The sequence below is a fragment of the Fusarium graminearum genome, chromosome 3, assembly GCF_000240135.3.
Source record: "Fusarium graminearum PH-1 chromosome 3, whole genome shotgun sequence".
Lineage (NCBI taxonomy): Eukaryota > Fungi > Ascomycota > Sordariomycetes > Hypocreales > Nectriaceae > Fusarium > Fusarium graminearum.
In genome coordinates, this window is record NC_026476.1 from 7,644,285 (window position 1) to 7,665,049 (window position 20,765).

Genomic DNA, 20,765 nt, shown 5'->3' on the forward strand with positions numbered 1-20,765 from the left:
GATAGCTGATAGCAAATACATGGTTGAGCCAGTTTCCTGACAAGCTTGACGTTCTCGGCCGACAATCGGGTTTATGCCCAACCCATACTGAGTTCCATGCAGCTGTCCGAATAATTTATGTGGTCACCATCAATTGGCGATAGCCTGACAATATTGCATTGTCCAGATAACGAACCACCGCGTCTGGTACCTGCATGGAACGTACGTACTTCACGAGAGCTATCAACTGCCGACAGGCCGGAGTAATGCAGCTATTCTTGTACCGACTGTGTCTCTTGCTTCAATCCTTAGTTGGGGAAGGAAGGACAGACAGCCAATGAAGTCATACTAGCGGTCTTTTGAAGGCATCGGAATGCATCTCGAAAAGCTTGGTTGGGGTAGGGCTCTACATAAGTCCTGGGCTTTCCCAGTCTGCCAGTTTCAAGGCAGACCCAAAGTATGCCGACAAACTTCGGGCTGTTTTTGAACCCTGGCTATTCACCAACATGGCAGGGATCGTAGCCGAAATGTTACCTTTCAATTTCATTGAGGCGATCCTTCTCGTTTTTCACGTCATCCTACCCAACTGATTGCCCACGGCTAACCCAAGTTATTCCCAGCCCCTGTCGCAGGCGGATTCTTGGGCAAGGGCGATTTTTCTCTTGTCTCTAACCAGAGCAAGCTTAGTCGCATTCTGAGCCGTGGCTGATCGCTTCTGAATTGAGACGCGACCAGAGACACTGGTTAATCCCTTGCATAAAGAAGCATAAATTTCGATCATCTTGACCACACAAAACTTGGTGCATCCGCCATGTCTGGTGTCAATCAGCGGCTGATGATAAAACACAAGGTCAGACGCTGTAAATTCGTGCATATGTCTGAGACGACGAAGGGAGGTGAATTTGAAAACACTTTACAGTCAGGTAAGAATGAAGATAAATTAAAGACCCGGCTGGGCTGGCCTGTTACTTAGCTATTTTTTATTTCCGTCGTTGTTGAAATAATGCTCTCATGACCATGCATGTTGCCGACATTTTTGTACCAGAAGAGTGCTATGCGCTGGTGATACTTGGGTTCCTCTTCACTTGTCTCGCCTCTGTTTTTGTAATCCTCCGGTTCATTACGCGAGTCTGTTTGGTGAGGAGCGTTGGCGCCGATGATGGGTTTATCATTCTTGCAAATGTGAGTATTAATGCATCCCGTGACGTTCTCATCTGACTTTCCTCTCAGCTTGGTACATTGGGCTTCTTGATTGCTGTCATGGAACGTAAGTACTGACATTCTGATATACCATAACTTACTCACAGGATTGTTATCTAGAGGTTCGATTCGGTCTCGGATTACCACCTAACCCCAGGCTGCTCTCGCCCATCATTCAAGCTACAACCGCGAGCGTGATATCATACACGATTTGCCACCTTGCCATCAAACTATCAATCGCTTTCCAATGTTTTCGCATTTTTATTACGGCAAAAGCCCGATGTCTCTTTATCGGCCTCATTGTGTATTTCGCCGTATACGGAGCGCTTTGTCTTATGTTGACCGTCTTCACCTGCTACCCTGTTGCTAAATACTGGGACGACTCAATACCGGGAAAATGTCTCGACAACAGAGCTTTGCGGTATGCCTTTGCTGGAATCAATATCGTCAACGACATCACTCTTTTGGTGGCTCCCATGCCATTTCTCCGGAGCTTGCAGATCGCACGGAGGATCAAGGTTGTTTTGATGGGTGTTTTTGCAGCTGGAGCAGTGTAGGTTGTTTCCCCACTGTACGACCCACTTAGATGTTAACGAGATTCAGTGCTTGTATTGTTGCAATAATTCGACTGCACTCTCTCTGGGCTTACAGCTCAGTGTCTATATCCCAGCGGCCATGTGAGTTTCTCATGGTTCAATCGTTGTTCATGCTAACATCCACAAAGCGAAAGGTGTCCATATCGCTATATGGTCTGGTCTGGAATGCAATATCGCAATCATGTGTGCCTGCGTGCCTTCTCTCAAACCCTTGTTCTCGAGAACTTTCCCAAGTTTCTTTGCGTCACCACAATCATCAAAGTCGCAATCATCAGGCAATCCGCATTCTCCAGGCAGCTTACACATCTACGACAACAACCCTGAGAACTATCTGAAGTCCGAGCCATCCCACGGAATCGACTTGGAGATTACTGTCCAGCAGTCTTTCGAGATGAGAACTACTACAGCTGCTGATGATGATACAAGTGAGAAGAATTTGGTAACGGTGAATACAGCACAGTATCGTACTAAGAGGATGTCGCATCGGGCTCTGGGATAGATAGGGCGGATCGGTCTTACAGTTAGGATATTAGAAGATTTATCTATTGAATGAGAAGAGTTGTTCACAGAATGACAGATTCAGCATCAGGGTCTTGTATAGGGACCAATCAATGAAATGTGTAATATTGTTCAAATATTGTTTGTGTTCATAGCTCACTACCTCTCAACCTCAATAACAATCATGTTCAAACAATGATTTCGAATACCGCTTTGACGCCGAGATGGTCAGTGACCCATGGCTTCTCAAACCCAATCGCAAGGATTTCATTTCTAGCATCCTCGTCCTCCTGATCCGGCTCAACATCACTCCCAAATCTCTCAAAATGCAGAAGCTTAAGTCCATCACCACGGAAAAATACCTTATCCATGCGAGAACAGCCATACAATTTCCGCAGCTCAGATAAAGCCTGCTGACCCCATGTGTAGCCACCAGTATCTTCACCCCGTCCATCACCTTCTTCACCGCCAAGCTCCAAATATGCGTCTTTGAGATTGTTCTCTGAATGGAGAGTGCGGTCAAATGGTTGAATAGCGTTGAAATCTCCCGTGACAACTGCGTTGGTAACATCGTCAGCGTGCATGTGTGACGCGATGAGTTGAATTTGTGCTGGACGTAGCGGTGGTTCTAGGGCAAGAGACTCGAGATGCGTGTTGCAGAACCTGAATTTTCTGCCATCTGAAGGAAGCGAGACATCAACAAACAATGCATCTCGTTCCATCTTGGTCGCCGAATAGTGGACGCGAAAGCACGATGATATGTTGAGCCGTCGATCAATCAGGGTAGTCGTGCCATAAGCCCCAGAAGCCCAGTTCGACGAGTCAATATCCGTTTGATAGAACCCTTCCCGAATCCATTCCTTCTCACCGATGGTGTTCAAATCAGATGGTACACATTCTTGTAGATTGGCAATGACCGCTGTGTCCTCGTCTAATCGATGTTGTCGACTAAGCTCCTCCAAGTGCTTGAGAGCAGCGTTCATTCGCGATTTAGCATGAGGCAGCATAAAGTCTATGTTCCAGCTGTACACTGCTATCTTCTTCAGCTTTGGTCTTCCAGGTGATGCCTCGGTGGATTGGAGAGGCTGCCATTCGTTGTCTTTGCTGACCCATCCGTAGAAGGCCTGTTGCCATATTTGGTCGGCTTTCCATGAGACTGAGGAAGTTGGTTTCCTCATTTCGATAGTGTACTGGATCGCTTTTTGAATTATCTTGTCCATGAGAAAGTTGTTGTAAGAAACTAGTGGTTGGTGTAAAATATGGGCTGGCATTGAGAAACAGTCGATGGATGAGATTTGATAAGATCGGAGTCGGGCGGGGTAAATATCTGACATGGCACCCGAGGTACCCGACGTCGTTTTAATCCATTGTAATCTTCAAGCTATTTTATGGACTCGTAGAATCAGAATAAATATAAATCACGGCTAATGGTCTTACTGATAAGACAGACAGTCTATAAATCCAACTCAAAATCCCACACCTGCAGCTTCCTGTCCGGGAACCCACCAGCTTGTCTCACAAAAACGCTCAAAACACCAAACTCATGTAACCTTGTCCTGTCGAAGAGAGGTTCTGTAGCCGTATTAGGGATCTCAGCAAGAGACATCCAGTCCTTGAAGCCCTTGGAAGCCGTCGCCACATAGATCCCTGTTGACTGCTTCACAGGGTCTGGAAGAAGTCCGAACAGGTACTCGCCTGTCGCGTCTCCAGCCAGTTTGCCTCGTGGGTCGTAGAGATCGGGACCATTGAGACCGGCTGGGTTTATCGCGTTTTTGGTCCATTTTCCTATGGATATCAGTCTGTGTTCTATACAAGGTGAGGGTACTCACCGTTGGTGTCTCGCAGGTAATGCTGGTAGAGGTGCTTTCCAGACAGCAAATCTCTCATGAGGATGTGGAAACGTCCCTTGGTATCGACAAGCTGACCCTCTTGATTGACCATGCGACTGTTCTGTGGTATATCCCAGATAAGAGTGCTTGCATCAGAAGTCGAGATAGGCTTTGTAAGCTTAGTGCCGTTTGTGTTGAACCATGTCATGCCGTCGTCATTAGAGTACGCGAAATAAACGCCGTGATTAGTGTCAGCATTCGGTGTCTCCCGTACAGTCCAAGATGTGTAAAGCTTTCCGTCAAGGTAGTCAAGGCCGTTGATGTACGCGTTATTGTCATCGCCTTGGATGTACATCCCTTGAGCTTGCCATTTGCCTGTGGAGGAACTGTAGCGATGGATGTAACTATCACCAGATCCAGACCTATTGGCTTAGGTAAGCGTTAAAGTCCACGAGTCATGTATAGAGAACTTACTGTCCAATGCGAAACTCGAGAAGCAGATCGCCATTAGGAAGCGGTTCGAAACGAGGGTATGTCAAAGGCGAATAGGGTCCTTGCGATCCATCCAATGTGTGAACGACTGGCCCAAACAGCTCTGAAGACCATTTAGACGGGACATCTTTGGCGATGCCTGCTTTTGAGACTCGGTAGTTGATGGGTACATCCTTCACAAATCAGCTTGACTCTGTTGATTGCTCGTGTAACTCACATGGTGGTCAAAACTAAGATGAATCTTTCCATCACCAGAAATACCCATAGAAATCATGTTGTGTCCATCCATTGTTTTTTGAGTATAATCATCGAGCGTAAGATACTCCCAATCCGCAATACTAGGTGAGATCTTTCTTCGGCCTAAGCGAACAAAATGATTCAGGTATCCGGCTGGAGCAGTTTCGTAGAAAGTCACATATTGATAGTTTCCGTAGGTGACGAGTGCGTCTTCCTGATAGCTTACACCATTAAGTCGTTCGGAACCCTGGATGTCTGTGCCAATGGTCCATTGCTTGGTGGATTTGATCTTCAGGGCCGTAGTGGTCGCCATTAGGCTCGTAAGAGAAAGGAATATGCTGGAGAGGCGCATCGTGGTCAGTGGTACAGGGATTGGTTGAGACAGGTAATGGGGAAACGTGGATGTACCAATTGCTTTATATACCGGATTTATTAACGATCGAATTTCTTCCAGGGTTGTCGCAATCCCCGTGTGGTCAATCCTTGGTTTGTGGGGAAATACGATGTCGGCAAAGTTGAGCTTGGCTATGAACAAGGGCATGGATATTATCACACTCACCTTCCCGATCACGTCTAGATTTTATCATCCCCAGAAGGCCCAGACTTTAGACGACAAGACGGTGATAGTATTGGTTAAACAAGTACTCATAGAGACAACAAGCGATCGGAGGATTGGTCGGTTTCGTATATCCCGAGAATCCGATGCAGGGTACGTCAATAGCTCGTGTTCACATATGGTTTTCTCAGCTTGACAGCGGATGACAGATTTTTCTGTATGCTAATTATCTGTAGCTAGGCCTCATTCGAGAAATAGCGTCATCGTAATTCGTACCTCTACAGAGTCTGAATCATCCATTTCCTGTTGTTGATTATTGGGTTGGTTCGGTGTGATACATGCCGATGTGGAGTCAAGTATTGCGGACCTCGGGCTATCTTTCATACGAGAGAAGTACAGACTGGCAAATAGGACATGGTGATTAGGTATGGAATATCCATAGTCTCTAAATGTTTAATATCGATTTTTATATTCTTTAGGTACTACCTAGGAAAGGATGAATAAAAGTAAAGGACAACGCGCAATCGTCGGTCTTAGGACCGTATCTGGACACATCTTTTATCCAATCAGCTAAGGCGCAGTGGCGGAGTGGTCTAACGCGATAGACTAGAAATCTATTCTCTTCGGAGGCGTCTGTTCGAATCAGGCCTGCGTCGATTGGTTTTTTCTTTTTCTGGTGTGAGCGAGAGCATCATTTTTGCTTGATCAAGATACAAATCTAGCAATGACTATTATTTTTACAAACACATCTTGTATGTATGTGGGCGTGAATTATTATGGAACCTCAGCATAAAATACAGCGACGGAATTGGGATTAACGATAAAATATTTAATTCATTATATAGAAACACTTGGCCTTCGTGGTGGGTGTATTATCTGAGCTGACATTAGTTAACTAGGAAATGTCTACATTAAATCTTGGAGACCACAATAGAGCCCACAGAGCCATCTTCAACCTCGTGTTCACCAGCGCTGAGCTCCTTGCTCTCTCCCGTGAACCTGAATCCACTAAATAGAGTAGCCTTCGTGCCATCCGACACTCGAATGGAGCGGATTTCCTCAGGCTTGAGCCCAGCTTCAGTCAAGAAAACTGTATCAAAAGTACCCAACGCAAGGGCAACGCCCTTTCCAGTAGCATCCGCCTTGGAGAAGACAGCTGCACCACGCTCAGGCTGAGGCACAGGAATTCCACCATCAAAGGTAAGCTTGAGAACATAAGCGAGAGACTCAGCGGGCTGCGAAGGAAGAGTAATGTCCAGGGCGTCCTTAGACTGTTCCCATTCAGAAACCTTGACATAATCGCCAGCCTTGTCGCCGAGTAACTCAACAGACTTGAGCGATTCGAGATCAACCAAAGCATTTGATCCAAGGTTCTTGACCGAAACAAGGTTGTCCTCAGGCCAACCAAGAACAGTGACATAGAGAACATCATCTTCCTTGTTGCGCGTAAAGCGAATATCGCTGCTGTTTCCTTGCAACGGCGCTGTGAAAGATCCACCTTCGACCTGGTTCGGTCCCTCACCATAGATATCCCAAGCGCGAGTATCATAAACAGCCTCGCCGTAACGGCTGAGGAAGTCACCAATGTCGTTCAAAACCTTGATCTGCTCCTCAGGCAGCACTCCATTGGCCATGGGTGAAATGTTGAGCAGCATGTTACCATTCTTGCTCACGCGATCAAGCAGAGAGTGGACCATGGCTTTGGAGCTGTAGTACTTGATACCAACTGTGTAGCTCCAGCTTGAAGCACTGATGGCGTCGTCGGTCTGCCAATAGGGACGAACAAGGTTGGATGGTCCACCACGCTCCCAGTCGTCCACGGCTGATGTGTTGCGGAAGCCATGGTCGTGGTGCTTGTAGGTGGTGACAACTTCTTTACCCCACTCCTCGCCTCGGTTGAAGTAGTAAGCAAGAAACTCGAGACGTTTCTGCTCGTCTACTGCACAAGGACCTTCGAAACTTCCGCATTCGCCTGGACTGTCGAGAGAGAAATCATTCCAGATGATGTCGGGCTGAACGTGGTCCAACATCTCGCGATGCTTGTCGAACCAGAGTTGGTCTTCCTCATCGCGAGGAAGTTGACCGAGTAGCTTCTGCAGGCTCGTGTCGTTTGTCTTTGGCGCCCATTGAAAGAAGCCATTGTAGTTGTACGCCTGATGCATAGCAATAACAAGTTTCATATCATTCTCACGAACAAGATCAGCCCAGAGCTTGACCAAGTCTAGCTTGGGGCCATAGTTGACTGGGTTCCACTCATTGACTTTGCTATCCCACATGGAGAAGCCATCATGATGTTCAGCCACAGGTCCAGCAAACCGAGCACCAGAACCTTTGACGATCTTGATAATGGCCTCGGGATCGAATTCACCACCTTTGGACTTGAGGACAGGTTTGAACTGCACAAAGTTGCCCTTTTTATCCTTGGCACCTTTGATAAAGTTCTCATAACCCCATTCTTCAGGCGGCCCATAGGTTTCTGTGTGGTGCTTGCGCTGGTCGGAGTCGGGCTCATACATGTTGCGAGGATACCATTCACTGGCGTACTGAGCGGTGGTGAAAGCTCCCCAGTGCCAGTAAACGCCGAATTTTGCATCGCGGTACCATTCTGGTGCGGCGTTGTGTTTGTCTGTAGATTCCCATGTTGCTTCGTATGGGCCGTCGGCTTTGGCAGTTGTGGCAGCGGGGAACAAAGCGCAGGCGAGTGCCACAAGGGCAGTGGCCTTTGGGGGCAGGGTGATCATTGTTGCAGTTCAAGTCACAACGATTTCTTGAGATTTACTTGAGGGTGAAAAAGTACGGCTAATGAGTCCCTGGGGGGAAGGCTGCCAATGCGATCACAAGACGAGGATATCATACATATTTAAATCAGCTTCGCAGCGGCTCCCATGATGGCGATAGATCAACTCACAAGTTAGGAAATTCCTGCCTCGGTCACTATGCATGAAATCATACCATGACTCGACGGCCAATACGACGGTATCGCTCAACGGTAGTTACTGATGACGATCGGTAGAATAGGATTCGTGCGCATCTCTACTCTGGGCTGCCAAGTGAACGAATCTGGTGACGTTACATAGAAGATTCAGTTATTAGCCGGGATCGTCAACCTGATATCCTGTTCACGGCCCGCATCGGACCGGGTGTTTGTGCCAGGAACAGAAGTTACACACTGGCAACATGCGGGGGAAGATATAGCGCCTTGTTCTTATGAACAACCTGCTGAATACGATGTTACAGTGCGTTCGTGTGTCCTACTGGTGGGACTTTTGTCCCCTGGAGCATCCCCGCGTTACCCCGCAAACACTCTTTGTTGATCACTGAAAGCTTGGATAAATGACCGAAACAGACAATGAAAGAGTATGCTTGCATACATGACTTCATCAGGCACAATGAGTTACAGTCACAAGTAAACGTACTGGCAATGAGTTTCTTTCCAATCATAGTTAGAATTTTCAATCTAGAATCTGCCCAAACTCCAATCCATACTCCTATCCTGGATCTCAACTCCAGAGCTGGTCCACGTGTTACAATCTATGCTATATTCCTACTACATAAACTCCAAAGAAAACAAAGCACCTGAGTTTCCACCGCTCACCTGATACTCAGCCTTCCCTCCCCCTCCGAGACTGCGTCTCGCCTCACCCACCCTACGTGGCTCCATCCCTTAGTTCGCTGACACGCTGATAAAGATGTACTCCCGGGTTAGCAACGACACGTCCATGACGATCCATGTAGGGGCCCTCGCCAGCCCCACGGACACGCCAGACAAGGACTCGCCATCCTGCATTCTCAGGCTCGCTGAGATCCAGCTTGATGTTTGATCCGATAGGAGAAACATGACCAACATTGTCAGGATGTTCAAAGACTGGCTCCTTGCGCTTAATTCTAGATTGAATCACATCGTTCTTGACGCTGATGACTTCGACATCGCCAGGATAGATCCAATTGTCAGCATACTCATGCAATAGGTCATCGGACACGTCTGGTATCCAGCGCCATGAATCAAACCTGTGCTGAATAACACCCTCGAAGGACCGGTCCATCTCGTACGTGAAGAATGTATCGCGACGCATAATGGAGCGTTCGAAACAGCTTCCGGGCTTGAGGCAATCTGTGATGGCTTCCTGGAGGAAGGATGTCAAGATTGAGAGGCTTGGGTGTGGGTTCTTGCTGTTCATAGGTGAGTCAGCGCTCATGGGAGGGGAAGGGATAGGCTGGCCGTTCTCATCATAGTGAGCTTGGTCAGATACTGGGGAGGATGTAGCTTCCCTCTGTGAGGTAGATTCAGGGGAGCTGATCAAGATCTCGAGAGCCTCAACCGAAGTGTCGATGTTCAGGTCCTCGAACTGATTGCCGAGCTGAGCAATGTCATTGCTGGTATAGGAAGACATACTGGCGTCTTGCTGGTGAGTTTGGTTTGGGCTGTTGTTTTGTCTTACCAAGATTGAAAAGGATGCTGATGGAAAAACAAGAGGCTTACCGTTGTCAAAACAGGAAGTCAGTTGATAGGTTGTATAAAGAAGAAGAAAAACTGGTAGGGAAAGCGTTGGTATTTAAACTCGTTTTTAGGATCCAACTGTTCCACCAGCTGGTGTTTCTATTCTATTGTTCGCGTTTAACATGAGCTCAATCGTATTGAACACCCCTCGATAATGCATTCGATAGTGAGCATGATGGACATCGGCTAGTCGACAGAAACATAGGCTTGTCCGAATGGAGCGAGGACTCACTAAACCTGAACAAGTTCAGATTGTAAAGATTACTGGGTAAGAGACACTATTGGATGATGGAACAAGGCTTGTATACAACCAACAAGTTTAAACATTTAGAACACTATTCTACATTAAATAACAATTGAATAAATCTTGAGAATGTTGTCCACAAAAACTAGTATTGGAGCCTAATTTTCCTTGTGTCTTAATCATAGTAGGGATGTATAGCTGAATCGACGAGCAACTCATGATATGAACTATTTATCTAGAATGGCTCCTCAAAGCCCGGGTCGAATATGTCCCGCTGAACGGCTCCTCGGCCCTGTCGTATACGGTACTTGCTATCCTCGAAAGGGTTTTTTCCTGTGCCATATAGATATGAAGAAATTGGTTGGCCAAAAATGATATACCTTCCTTCTTCAATTTCATCATCGTCTAACCGCTTAGCTGCTATTTGTACCTTGGGTCTCTCCCCTACTGGGCGCAATCGCCAATCAAGATCATCACGTATGGCGCGAAGTAAATCATCATAGCCATGCTCTTGAGATTCAAAAGCCATATCGATAATTTTGACGGATCGTAATGACGGTGACAAACTGGCCAAGAGACTCATGAAATCATCTAGTTCCACAAGTAGATTTGTGATAACAAAGTGTTGCAGTCGCGACCAAGACTCTGGAAGAAAGATACCTCGCAGAGGTACTGCATGCCCTTCAATGCCTGGAATAAGGCATTGAGGTACTCCGTCACTGATATCTGTCGTCGTACGCAAGCATAGGTACTCGAGATCCTTTGCTTGGGCGAAAGCATCACGCAAAAGACCAGTTTTAAGAGAATGCCAATCGTCGTCTTCAAGGAAGGCGGTGAACAAGTGAAGTTCAAGGTGTCGGAACCCAGGGCGTTTCAATAAAGTAACTAGGTCGCCATACTCGGGGGACCACTGGTCAAAGATTCGGCAGTTCAATCCAGATTGTACTTCAGTCCCCCCAATAACAAACTCAGATATAGTATGGTCGGCATACTCACTCAAGGCTCTAGTAACGAGTCGAAATCCGCGCCATTGGTCCCTGTAGACCTCGGCTGTACTTTCAACGCCGCAGATGTCCAGGTGGGGAGTTTCGTCACCATGAGATACCCAGGGAAGAGCATCAAATGGCTCGTCGTCGTCATAAAACTGCCAGGTCCGGGGTAAAGGGTAATCAAACCCGACAGGGAAGGCTCGAATCATTGGTGTTCTGTAGAGCGGGCTCCAGTGTCTTCCGTGAGCTGAAGGCGTGATAGTTACTCGCTTCAACGAGGTAAAACGTCTCAGGCCATGGTTGAATGCTTCGATGTCGGCATTGCAAGAAAGAACTTGTGTTTGATCGTCCATCAGCGCTTGATAATGCTCCCATGACTCTGTGATACCCATGTGAACTCCAGGATAGATGTAGGTCCCTTGGTCACCGTAATCGAAGCGCCCTCTCCGAAACCAGCGTGTACACTCATACTCTGTATCGCTTTCGTATCCCCAATAATCTTGTTCTTCTTCCCCTAGCTTAGGTTCAGTCCGGAAACGTGCATCATCCCATATGATTTCAGTGACTTGGTGTCGAAATGTTTCGTGATTAGCGATAGCATTAAAAACCTCAATGTTAAGAGAATTGGCAGAAATGAAAACACGATCGAAATGTAGAGGGAGAGCTTTCGCCAAGGCAGAGCATGTAACACGAAGATTCTTGATGTCATTAACGCCTAGGGAAGCATATATGGCATTTTGCAGTTCTGCCGGTAACAGTAGTAGTAAGAAGGACGCCATTGGGACACTGTTTTTGTTTGTTCGAGGGTTGTACTGGGAAAACACGTCTGTTTTAGCGTGGGACGAGATGGGGTAAGTGAAAATTAGTCACGTGTGTTCTATAGACACAGCAAGTCTTGTCTTGTTTCTGGTCTGACTGCAACAACTGGTAAATAAAGGCCTAAATAATGCCATCTGACTGTAGCCAGTCCAAACTCACAATGCGGAACACGCAGAGCAGTGTTCTCCTTTGGTAATGACCTTTTTCACTGCTTTTTACAGTCAGCGATAGAACATGATTTGAAAGAGTAGTAGTTACAAGATACCTTGTCTGAGTCCGTAGGTACAATTGGCTAACGAACGTCCTGGACAGGTAGATACGCCAATCGCTATTTCTGTGGCTTATGCGAGTTATGCTGTTCAATTACTCTATGTGACACAGTCCAGGCAGCAGTGTGGACTAGACAAGATGACTGGTCGACTTCCTAAACCTGCAGGTATTGAGGGGAACTTGTGAGACAATAAGCAATCATCGCAGCAGGTCGACGAAGGATTTTCAAGCATAAAGAGGGGTTGGATACTGAACTCCCAGACCAAACCTGCTTTCTTTAATGTTTCTGTCTTGTCCAGTTGAGAGAGAAATGGCGGACTTGAATATATTGGACATAGCCCAACTGGGCGCCAATCTGTCAAGTTCTCTTGACCTGCAGACTGAGACATGTCGCAAATCCAGAACAAAGGGCATACCCAAGCTCTTGTCCCTAGTCAATTCGACATCATCAACACTTCGAAAGCTTCACGAACTGTCTCACCAAGCTCCTGATGCTTTTACCGAAGTTTGCATAAACGACATCAATGGACTTGCCACTAAGTGCAGAGTCCTATACGAAGGGATTCTCGTCCTATTGGTCAATCGAGACGAACAACACGACGAAAACAAAGAAATTGGTCGCATGAACAACGAACAAGTAGAAAGTCTTCTATCCAGTTTGACGAACAAGAGCTTTTCGAACTACAAAATCTGGGAATGGCTAGACCCTCGTCTCAAGATTTGTCAACAGGAGTTACAACAAGTCAAGTACGAGCTGATGATGCGAGTTCTTCTTGGTAGTATCGCTCAGTTTCAATTAAGGTATGTATCTTACTACAAGGCTTCATTAGCGGAGAACACTAATTAAATCTGGTCTTCCAGCACTAACACGCGTTCTCATGGGGATTGGGACCGTGAACGTTCGATGCGGCTGTCTGCCGATAACATGGCTATAAGACGAGGGGCGTACCACAAGAAGTTCAAAGAAAAGCGAGATCGCTGGACAAAGAAAGACACTCCGTCATCTTCGGCTAGAACTTCTATCGAAGAAAAGAGAAGCGTGACTACAGATTCAAGGTAAGATCATCCATCGAAGACGTGTGGTATAATTGTCTGACATCGTGTCTTTTAGTTCTGTTACTGCAGCACCCACGTCTGTACCGGACAAGACCACAATGTAAGTAAGGTCATTCCAATTTCTGGAATAATACCATTGACACAAATAGTGCCCACAACGACAAGACTGAAGATATTGGAAAAGGCGTCAAACCTGAAGTTAGCAATGCATCTGACACCATCAACCCAACTCCCGATGACGAAGAAGACAATGCCACAAAGTCTTCAGACACGAGTTCTTATTTGTGCACTGCTCCCAAAACCTGGTTTCGGCGTTTATTCTCGTGCAAGTCATGCGATGAGTGGTGCTACGAGGATATCGAAGCATATACCCTCCACATCAGAAACGGCAGACAGCATGTTGCGAAGCTGCCACTGGAAGAAAAGGAAATCATACCTACCTTGCGCAAGCTGACCACCAAGAATTTTTGGAACAAGCGGACCAGCGTCATGGAACAATACGCTTCATTTGACCAGACTGTTCGTCAGGACATTGACAAGGCCATCTCCACTGCGAGGCGCAAGAGCGTTCGTGAAATGACTTTGATCGCCTTGTCGGCTAGGAAAACAGTTTCATCGGCTGGGATCGACAACAGGGTTTCGTACACTTCAGAGATGTCAATCACGATCTTCTTCAAGCTCGGCGAATTATATGCGCCTATTTGGATCATTGACACAAACAATGAGAAGTGGGGTATTCCTTATACATCGTGCGAAACAGTCAAGGTACGGTTTTCTTTGACCTCGATGGAGCGTTGACATATTAATTCCGCTAGATGCTGAGAGACTTGATCCCAACAATCGGACGATTCCCTATCATGATGCCTCCAGGAATGAGCAGCGGTAAATACTGTATTTACACGGAGGATAGAATCACCGTCACGCCCGAGACCTGGGATTCGATTCGTCGTCCTGGCATGATCCTAAGATTGACTACAATGGGATACTGCCCGCCTCCGCCATGGTGCGTTCCATTTGGTCGTCCACCCGTTGTTGGCCCTCCTCCACTGATGCCGGCATTGCCCAAAAGATCAACAATGGGAGATATCTATCAGGAAATAAACGACTTACTTAAGCTTTCGGATTCTTGGGCGCCAGATGAGGAAACGTTGAAACCTACGGGACTGGGAAATCTTTTCCGTCTTTGGACGAATGCCGTTGATCCTGAAGCTGAAGATTGCAGTGATTCTGACTGGAGTTATTACTCTGGAACTGATTCATGTAGCTCTACTGATATAGCCGACTGAGATACTTGGGTTGGGACAGGTAGTGGAACCAGATTGTCTTTTGAAAATAGTGATACACGATATCGATAGCTAGGCCAAAATGAGATGTTATCAAAGATCTTGCATTGTCGTCAGCCCTACAGTAGAGCTTGGGTTACACTGACTAAGTTAGCAGATACTGATGGATGGGAACGATGCACTGATCTTAACCATGTGGGTTTCAACCCCATCAAATTGGTCCAAGTGCAGCTGTCAAAGACCACCTCCAGGTTTTGACATGCGGATACCTCTTGATCTTGGCTACATGAACAGTCCCATATATTGGTGGAACTTGTTCATCAGCAAGTTGACTGACCGAGTCTCATCCATGACACAAAACATCACTCAAAACCAATCAAGATCCTATACCGGAACCATAACTCTCGTAAACGAACCATGGTTAAACCATAAAATATCGCAAAATTAATCTATTCATTCGCCATCGCCTCCACCGAACAAATAGTCACCATGCTAGTGGAGAAGTAGACTTTATAAATTCTCTGCGCCAAACCACATTCAACCAAAGTCCCGCATCTCGCCCCCTGAAAAGACCCATAATATTCCCCATTGCCACCTAGTTCTAGGGGAGACCGCGCACTAGCTGTGAAAACTTCGAATTGCGCAATCGGAGCGACAAGAGAGAGCCGCAACTCTCGCTTCTCCTTTATATAAAAACACAACTTACTCTTTGGCGGGTCTCTTTGTTTTGATTCAATTACGTTACTATTACTCTTCATTTTTCTGGCAATTATGGCGCCTGACTATCCCGTCGACGACGCTATTGAGACTGCTCCCCCTGTGGACGCGTCGTATGGACACACGCATGAGAGTGATGATGAGAAGCCCGTTCTCAGCAATGGCGGCGAAGGACCTACGCAACGACGACTAAAGGGATATCACATCACCTGGATTGGTCTTTGCGGTGGTATCGGAACAGGACTCTTTATCGGTGCTGGTTCAGCATATGCTACCTCTGGACCTGCTGGTTTGTTATTGGCGTACCTCGTTGTCGGCGCTGTTCTTTGGTGTGTCATGCAGAGTATCTCTGAGCTTGCGACACTGGTATGTTTGACTATAATTGACAAAAAGACCAACTGTACTGACTCTGCTAGCTACCTACCGCTGGTTCTTTTCCTCACTGGGCAACTCGCTTCATCGACCCTTCAGTCGGTTTCTCCCTCGCAATCTCATACGGCTACTGCTACACCATCTCCATCGCAGCAGAATGTTCAGCATCCGCAGTTCTTGTCAGTTACTGGACCGACATCACGCCAGCAGTCGTCATCACCATCAGTCTGGTTCTCATCCTATGGATCAACTTGATGGACGTCCGGTTCTTCGGTGAGGCTGAAGTCGTGTCTGGTGCCATCAAAGTCCTCTGCTTCTGCGGCCTTGTTGTTGTCGCAATCGTCATCACTGCCGGTGGAGGTCCCAAGGGCGACGCGATTGGTTTCCGATACTGGAGCGACCCTGGTGCTTGGGTTGACTACAACGGCATCACTGGTTCATCTGGACATTTCCTCGGTTTTCTCTCAGCTTTCGTCAACGCGTCTTTCTCTTTCATTGGTGTTGAGACTGTCGTCATCACTGCCGCAGAGGCCATCAACCCCCACAGGGAGATCCCCAAGGCCGCCAACCGTGTCACCTACCGCATTGGTTTCTTCTACATCCTGGGAGCTTTCCTTATTGGTCTCATTGTCGATCCCAGAAACGAGGGCCTTGTCTCTGGCACTGGTAACGCCAAGAGTTCACCATGGGTCATTGCTATCCAGGCTGCTGGCATCAAGGTTCTGCCTTCAATCATCAACGCTTGTATCTTGATTTCCGCTTGGTCTGCTGGTAACTCATACTGTTGGGTTGGATCTCGCATGATTCTCGCCATGACAACAGACAAGCAACTTCCCCAATTCTTTGGCCGCACAACCAAGAAGGGTGTTCCTTACGTCGCTGTCATCACCTCGTGGCTGTTTGGTCCTTTGGCCTACCTCAGTGAGTTTCACCAACACAATCTTTTCACAAATAACAAACTAACAATCTTCAGGTCTCGGTTCCGGTGGTGCTGCTCAGGCATTCAGCTGGCTTCTCAACCTCAGCACAGTAGCAGGTCTCATCGCATGGGCCACTCTCTGCTTCTCCTACATCCGATTCCACCGCGCTCTCTCGGTCCAAGGCATCAGTCGTGATTCTCTGCCCTGGAAGGCACCTTGGCAGCCATACACCGCCTGGTTCGGCTTTATCGGCTCTGTCATCATCACGCTTGTTTGTGGTTTCCCTGTCTTCCTGAAGGGTAACTGGGACACGGCGAGCTTTATTGCGTCCTATATCGGCATTCCCATATTCATCATTCCCATCATTGGCTGGAAGCTCGCCTATGGCAGCAAGTTTGCGCGAGCCAAGGACATTGATGTCTGGTCTGGCCGTTGGGAAGTCGAGGTTCCTTCTGGACAGCTGTCTGAAAAGGACGCTGCCTAGGCTTTTCGCGCATACAAAAGCGCATACTCCTAATTCAACCGGGATCAGCCAGCTAAAGTTTTCTTTCAACAATCCTGGATTAAAAGTCATTTTCTGCAAGCATTGCATATTATTTAGACACATAGACTAGCGATAAATCTTATCTTAATATTATCATCATTACCATCACTAATATCTATTGCATATCACCCCACGTCGATAGACCTGTTGATTCATGAATTAAAGAACTTCCCTTTGAGGCTAAGACTATCCCGCGTTCAGATCAAACAAAGTATGTCGAATATTGTTCTAGAAACACCAAGTGTATGGTGGGGCACAGATCACGACAGAGTCTCGAACATGCTATCAACAGATCAGAACATCCGAGATGCCAAGAATGTCCAAGACCGACAGATACGAACGTTAAGAGTCAACAAAAGAACCAATACTGCCATTTCGATGCCCAAATAATGACGCAATTAAAGCAGTGATTCAGCTTATCATGTATCCTCCTTCTCATCTCGTCTGCATCTGCATTGACTCGACCAAAACACCAATAGCAGAGTCCAACTATCAAGGTACATAATAAGCCGCGAATCAGGAACCACCCCAGAAGACGATAACCGAAGCGTGTTTTCCACCGGAGGTGTTGACTTAATTGATCATGGCCTGTATTAATCGCATCACATATAAACTAGCCTATTAAGCATATACCATTGCCGAGGCCACTTTCCTTTCGCGGAATCAACAGCCGTGTCACTCTCAACTATGATTCGTTACTTGTCGGCGCTTAAAGAGGAACCTTTGCTCTGCCGACCCCTCCTAGCTAAGATCATGGCTTGATAATGCAACCTTGGCCAGGGGTTTTTTCAGCTGCCCGTTTGGGAAAGGTACTTTGCGGAGATATGGGAGCTTCCGTGCCTGATGTTGTAGCACCTTAATTACCTACCTTTTTGGAGTCAAGGTCCGGGTCTGGCCAAGATGGCATCATTGACAGAAGTTCGCCCAACTATAGCGTTATCAGAGGGTCTGATGATCAAGATAGTGTTGATGATCGTCATATTACAACAATAAGTAGTAATAATCAATTGGTGACAGTAACTATAAAGTCCAAGCCATCAGCCACTATCCACGATTCTCTTCAACCCCGCACCTCATTCAATCTTTACCCACCATCTCTCGTGCGCTGTTGATTCTCGAGAACGAATTGCCAAGATGCGGTCTTTTCTTCTCGCTCTTCTCCCTCTGGCTCTCGCCACGGCTGTTCCCAGCTCCAAGAAGGTTGACTACAATGGCTTCAAGAGTCTGCGTGTCACCCTCCCCAAGGGCGCTGATGCCGAGGCCATCAACAAGCTCGCTGCTACCATCCTGAACCCTGGTGCTGGCGAGGAGCTCGACATTGTCGTTGCTCCCGAGAACGTTGCCAAGGTCAAGAAGCTTGCCTCTGACGCGACTGTTTTGGTCGAGGATGTTGGTGCTGTCCTTGCCAAGGAGGAGACCTCCACTGTCTACGCTGGTATGTCAGAACAGTAAGACAACGAGGAAGATGCTAACAAGATGCAGTCCCCAGCGAGTCGTGGTTCACCGCCTACCACCCCTACGCTGACCATCTTCAGTTCCTCACCGACCTGCAGACCTCTTACCCCACCAAGTCTGAGGTTTTCACTCTTGGCAACTCCTTCCAGGGTCGTGCTCTGACTGGTATCCACATCTGGGGAAGTGGAGGCAAGGGCTCCAAGCCTGCTGTCGTCTTCCACGGCACTGTCCACGCTCGCGAGTGGATTGCCACTATGGTAAGCTAAGGTTGTTTCGATTGCTGTGATATGACTAACATTGTTTGTTCTAGACTGCCGAGTACTTGGCCTACCAGCTGTTGACCAAGTACGCTTCTGACGCTGCTGTCAAGGCTATTGTTGACAAGTACGACTTTTACATCACCCCCATTGTCAACCCTGATGGTAAGCATCACCCAACTCCGTGTTTGTATAGTTACTAACTCATAATGATAGGCTTCGTCTACACTCAGACCACCAACCGTCTCTGGCGCAAGAACCGTCAGACCCTCTCTGGAAGCACCTGCGTTGGCCGTGACGTCAACCGCAACTGGCCTTACAAGTGGGAGTTGACTGGCGGTGCCTCCACCAACCCCTGTGACGAGACCTTCAAGGGCCGTGCCGCTGGTGACAGCCCTGAGCTCAAGGCTATCGTTGGCCAGATTGACTCTCTCGCTGCTGGCCGTGGTATCTCTTTCTACGTCGACTTCCACTCCTACGGACAGTACATCCTCTGGCGTAAGTTGACCACACCATCTACTTTACCATTGAAATTAACATTTTATAGCCTACGGTTACGACTGCAGCGTCGTCGCCCCTGAGGAGACTGCTCTCTCATCTGTCGCTGCTCGCATCAACGCCGGTATCCGTGGCCAGTCCGGTCTTTCTTACACTGCTGGTAACTCTTGCCGTGCTCTGTACGCCACCACTGGTGACAGCATCGACTACGTCCAGGGTGTCGCCAAGGCCAAGTACGCTTACACCATTGAGCTCCGAGACAAGGGTACCTACGGCTTCAGCTTGCCCGCTAGCCAGATCCAGCCTACCGTTCGCGAGACTTGGGCTGGTGTTCTTGCTGGTCTCCAGGCTATCTAAGAAGATGGAGAATTCTCAGATTCAAGGCTGGATTGGGGAGATTATGAAATTGGGATGCTGGAGTATATAGTTGGTAGTAAATAAATGAGCATTTTCCGACTGGAGCTATTTTGTACATCACTCGATGCTGTGCATGACCCTACCCTGTACACAAGATCCTTTTGTTCCTGTGAACCATCTTCCCATTCCATTATCATTGTATCATGATATCTTACACTTAGAAATGTATTTTTAATTTTCCAAAACAAAGTTGACTACACTTGTTGTATTGAAATGAACCTAATTCTCCCATCCGAACATCCATTAATAATTTCGAATACCCACCTTCTTTGACAACAATACACTAACGATATCCTTTAATAAATCATCCATTTTACACCAAATCTTGCTTGTTATAATACCGACTTTTGGTCATTCTTGTGACAAACTCGCGTTATGTCTCTCATAATTATCCATCATCATTGCATAACAGTATGACCATTTATGCACACCTTACCACAAGCGGACAAGAGCTGACACGGACGAATTGTTCTCCGATTTGCCAGTTCGACACGACGACATCTCATTGGTAGATGATCCAAAACTGCCCTTGCATAGCTGTCAGTGGCGGGAAATGCTCGCCTTGGCATGTATAATTGACTACAATATCAATAACTTCTGATGTAGAGAAGGACGGAAGCATAGTGAGTTATTACTGTTGTAACCTCATTACCGTTATCAATGCTTTATACCGTGAAATTATCAGTAATCAGTTAGTATGAGAGGATTTCTTAGTAACCCAGAATAGGAAAGCAAGCTGACAGCCCCGCAAACGTGATCAATCTTCCACCATGACCAGAGTCTCTTGAGTTTCTTCTTTCATCGTCGATCTCCGTAACCTATTTAGGCCGGCCATCTCTCATATGCAGACCCAGCTGTCATCAGCTCCGATCAAAGTCCCCGCTATCCGGTGCCAAGTATCAGGCTTGTTAAACCAAACACCATGTCTGGAGAATCCCGCTCATCACAATCACCTCAGGCGCCCTCAGGCTCTGAATCAGACCTAGGCGGACTCTCACCTTTCTCATGTCAGCTATGCAGATTCCGAAAATTAAAATGC

The 20,765-nt window shown here is 47.2% G+C and overlaps 9 protein-coding genes and 1 non-coding gene across 10 annotated transcripts; 5 read left to right on the plus strand and 5 right to left on the minus strand.

Annotated features, from left to right (window-relative positions):
- Positions 1-790: 790 nt before the first annotated feature.
- FGSG_11256 (uncharacterized protein) lies at positions 791-2,274 on the plus strand (the record flags this gene model as incomplete). The annotated part of the gene is made up of 5 exons (XM_011327692.1): positions 791-902; positions 1,210-1,246; positions 1,592-1,732; positions 1,831-1,856; positions 2,069-2,274. The coding sequence occupies 5 exons, from the start codon at positions 791-793 to the stop codon at positions 2,272-2,274; spliced, it is 522 nt and encodes a 173-aa protein (XP_011325994.1).
- Positions 2,275-2,461: 187 nt separating this feature from the next.
- Positions 2,462-3,544, minus strand: FGSG_14001 (uncharacterized protein; the record flags this gene model as incomplete). Its single annotated transcript, XM_011327693.1, has 1 exon — positions 2,462-3,544. One exon carries the CDS (start codon positions 3,542-3,544, stop codon positions 2,462-2,464), a length of 1,083 nt encoding a protein of 360 aa, XP_011325995.1.
- A 182-nt stretch (positions 3,545-3,726) lies between these two features.
- FGSG_14002 (uncharacterized protein) lies at positions 3,727-5,144 on the minus strand (the record flags this gene model as incomplete). Its single annotated transcript, XM_011327694.1, has 4 exons — positions 3,727-4,058; positions 4,103-4,524; positions 4,577-4,767; positions 4,812-5,144. 4 exons carry the CDS (start codon positions 5,142-5,144, stop codon positions 3,727-3,729), a joined length of 1,278 nt encoding a protein of 425 aa, XP_011325996.1.
- Positions 5,145-5,961: 817 nt separating this feature from the next.
- On the plus strand, positions 5,962-6,043 carry FGSG_20809. Its single transcript has one exon. It is a non-coding gene; the product is annotated as a tRNA-Ser (tRNA).
- Positions 6,044-6,298: 255 nt separating this feature from the next.
- On the minus strand, positions 6,299-8,128 carry FGSG_11254 (uncharacterized protein; the record flags this gene model as incomplete). The annotated part of the gene is made up of 1 exon (XM_011327695.1): positions 6,299-8,128. The coding sequence occupies one exon, from the start codon at positions 8,126-8,128 to the stop codon at positions 6,299-6,301; it is 1,830 nt and encodes a 609-aa protein (XP_011325997.1).
- Positions 8,129-9,034: 906 nt separating this feature from the next.
- FGSG_11253 (uncharacterized protein) lies at positions 9,035-9,460 on the minus strand (the record flags this gene model as incomplete). Its single annotated transcript, XM_011327696.1, has 1 exon — positions 9,035-9,460. The coding sequence occupies one exon, from the start codon at positions 9,458-9,460 to the stop codon at positions 9,035-9,037; it is 426 nt and encodes a 141-aa protein (XP_011325998.1).
- Positions 9,461-10,364: 904 nt separating this feature from the next.
- FGSG_11252 (uncharacterized protein) lies at positions 10,365-11,897 on the minus strand (the record flags this gene model as incomplete). Its single annotated transcript, XM_011327697.1, has 1 exon — positions 10,365-11,897. One exon carries the CDS (start codon positions 11,895-11,897, stop codon positions 10,365-10,367), a length of 1,533 nt encoding a protein of 510 aa, XP_011325999.1.
- A 620-nt stretch (positions 11,898-12,517) lies between these two features.
- Positions 12,518-14,549, plus strand: FGSG_11251 (uncharacterized protein; the record flags this gene model as incomplete). Its single annotated transcript, XM_011327698.1, has 6 exons — positions 12,518-13,008; positions 13,069-13,263; positions 13,319-13,363; positions 13,413-14,028; positions 14,174-14,266; positions 14,379-14,549. 6 exons carry the CDS (start codon positions 12,518-12,520, stop codon positions 14,547-14,549), a joined length of 1,611 nt encoding a protein of 536 aa, XP_011326000.1.
- Positions 14,550-15,317: 768 nt separating this feature from the next.
- FGSG_11250 (uncharacterized protein) lies at positions 15,318-17,039 on the plus strand (the record flags this gene model as incomplete). The annotated part of the gene is made up of 3 exons (XM_011327699.1): positions 15,318-15,629; positions 15,680-16,556; positions 16,609-17,039. 3 exons carry the CDS (start codon positions 15,318-15,320, stop codon positions 17,037-17,039), a joined length of 1,620 nt encoding a protein of 539 aa, XP_011326001.1.
- A 1,194-nt stretch (positions 17,040-18,233) lies between these two features.
- Positions 18,234-19,666, plus strand: FGSG_11249 (uncharacterized protein; the record flags this gene model as incomplete). The annotated part of the gene is made up of 5 exons (XM_011327700.1): positions 18,234-18,534; positions 18,582-18,811; positions 18,865-18,976; positions 19,028-19,309; positions 19,359-19,666. 5 exons carry the CDS (start codon positions 18,234-18,236, stop codon positions 19,664-19,666), a joined length of 1,233 nt encoding a protein of 410 aa, XP_011326002.1.
- Between the last annotated feature and the right edge of the window lie 1,099 nt (positions 19,667-20,765).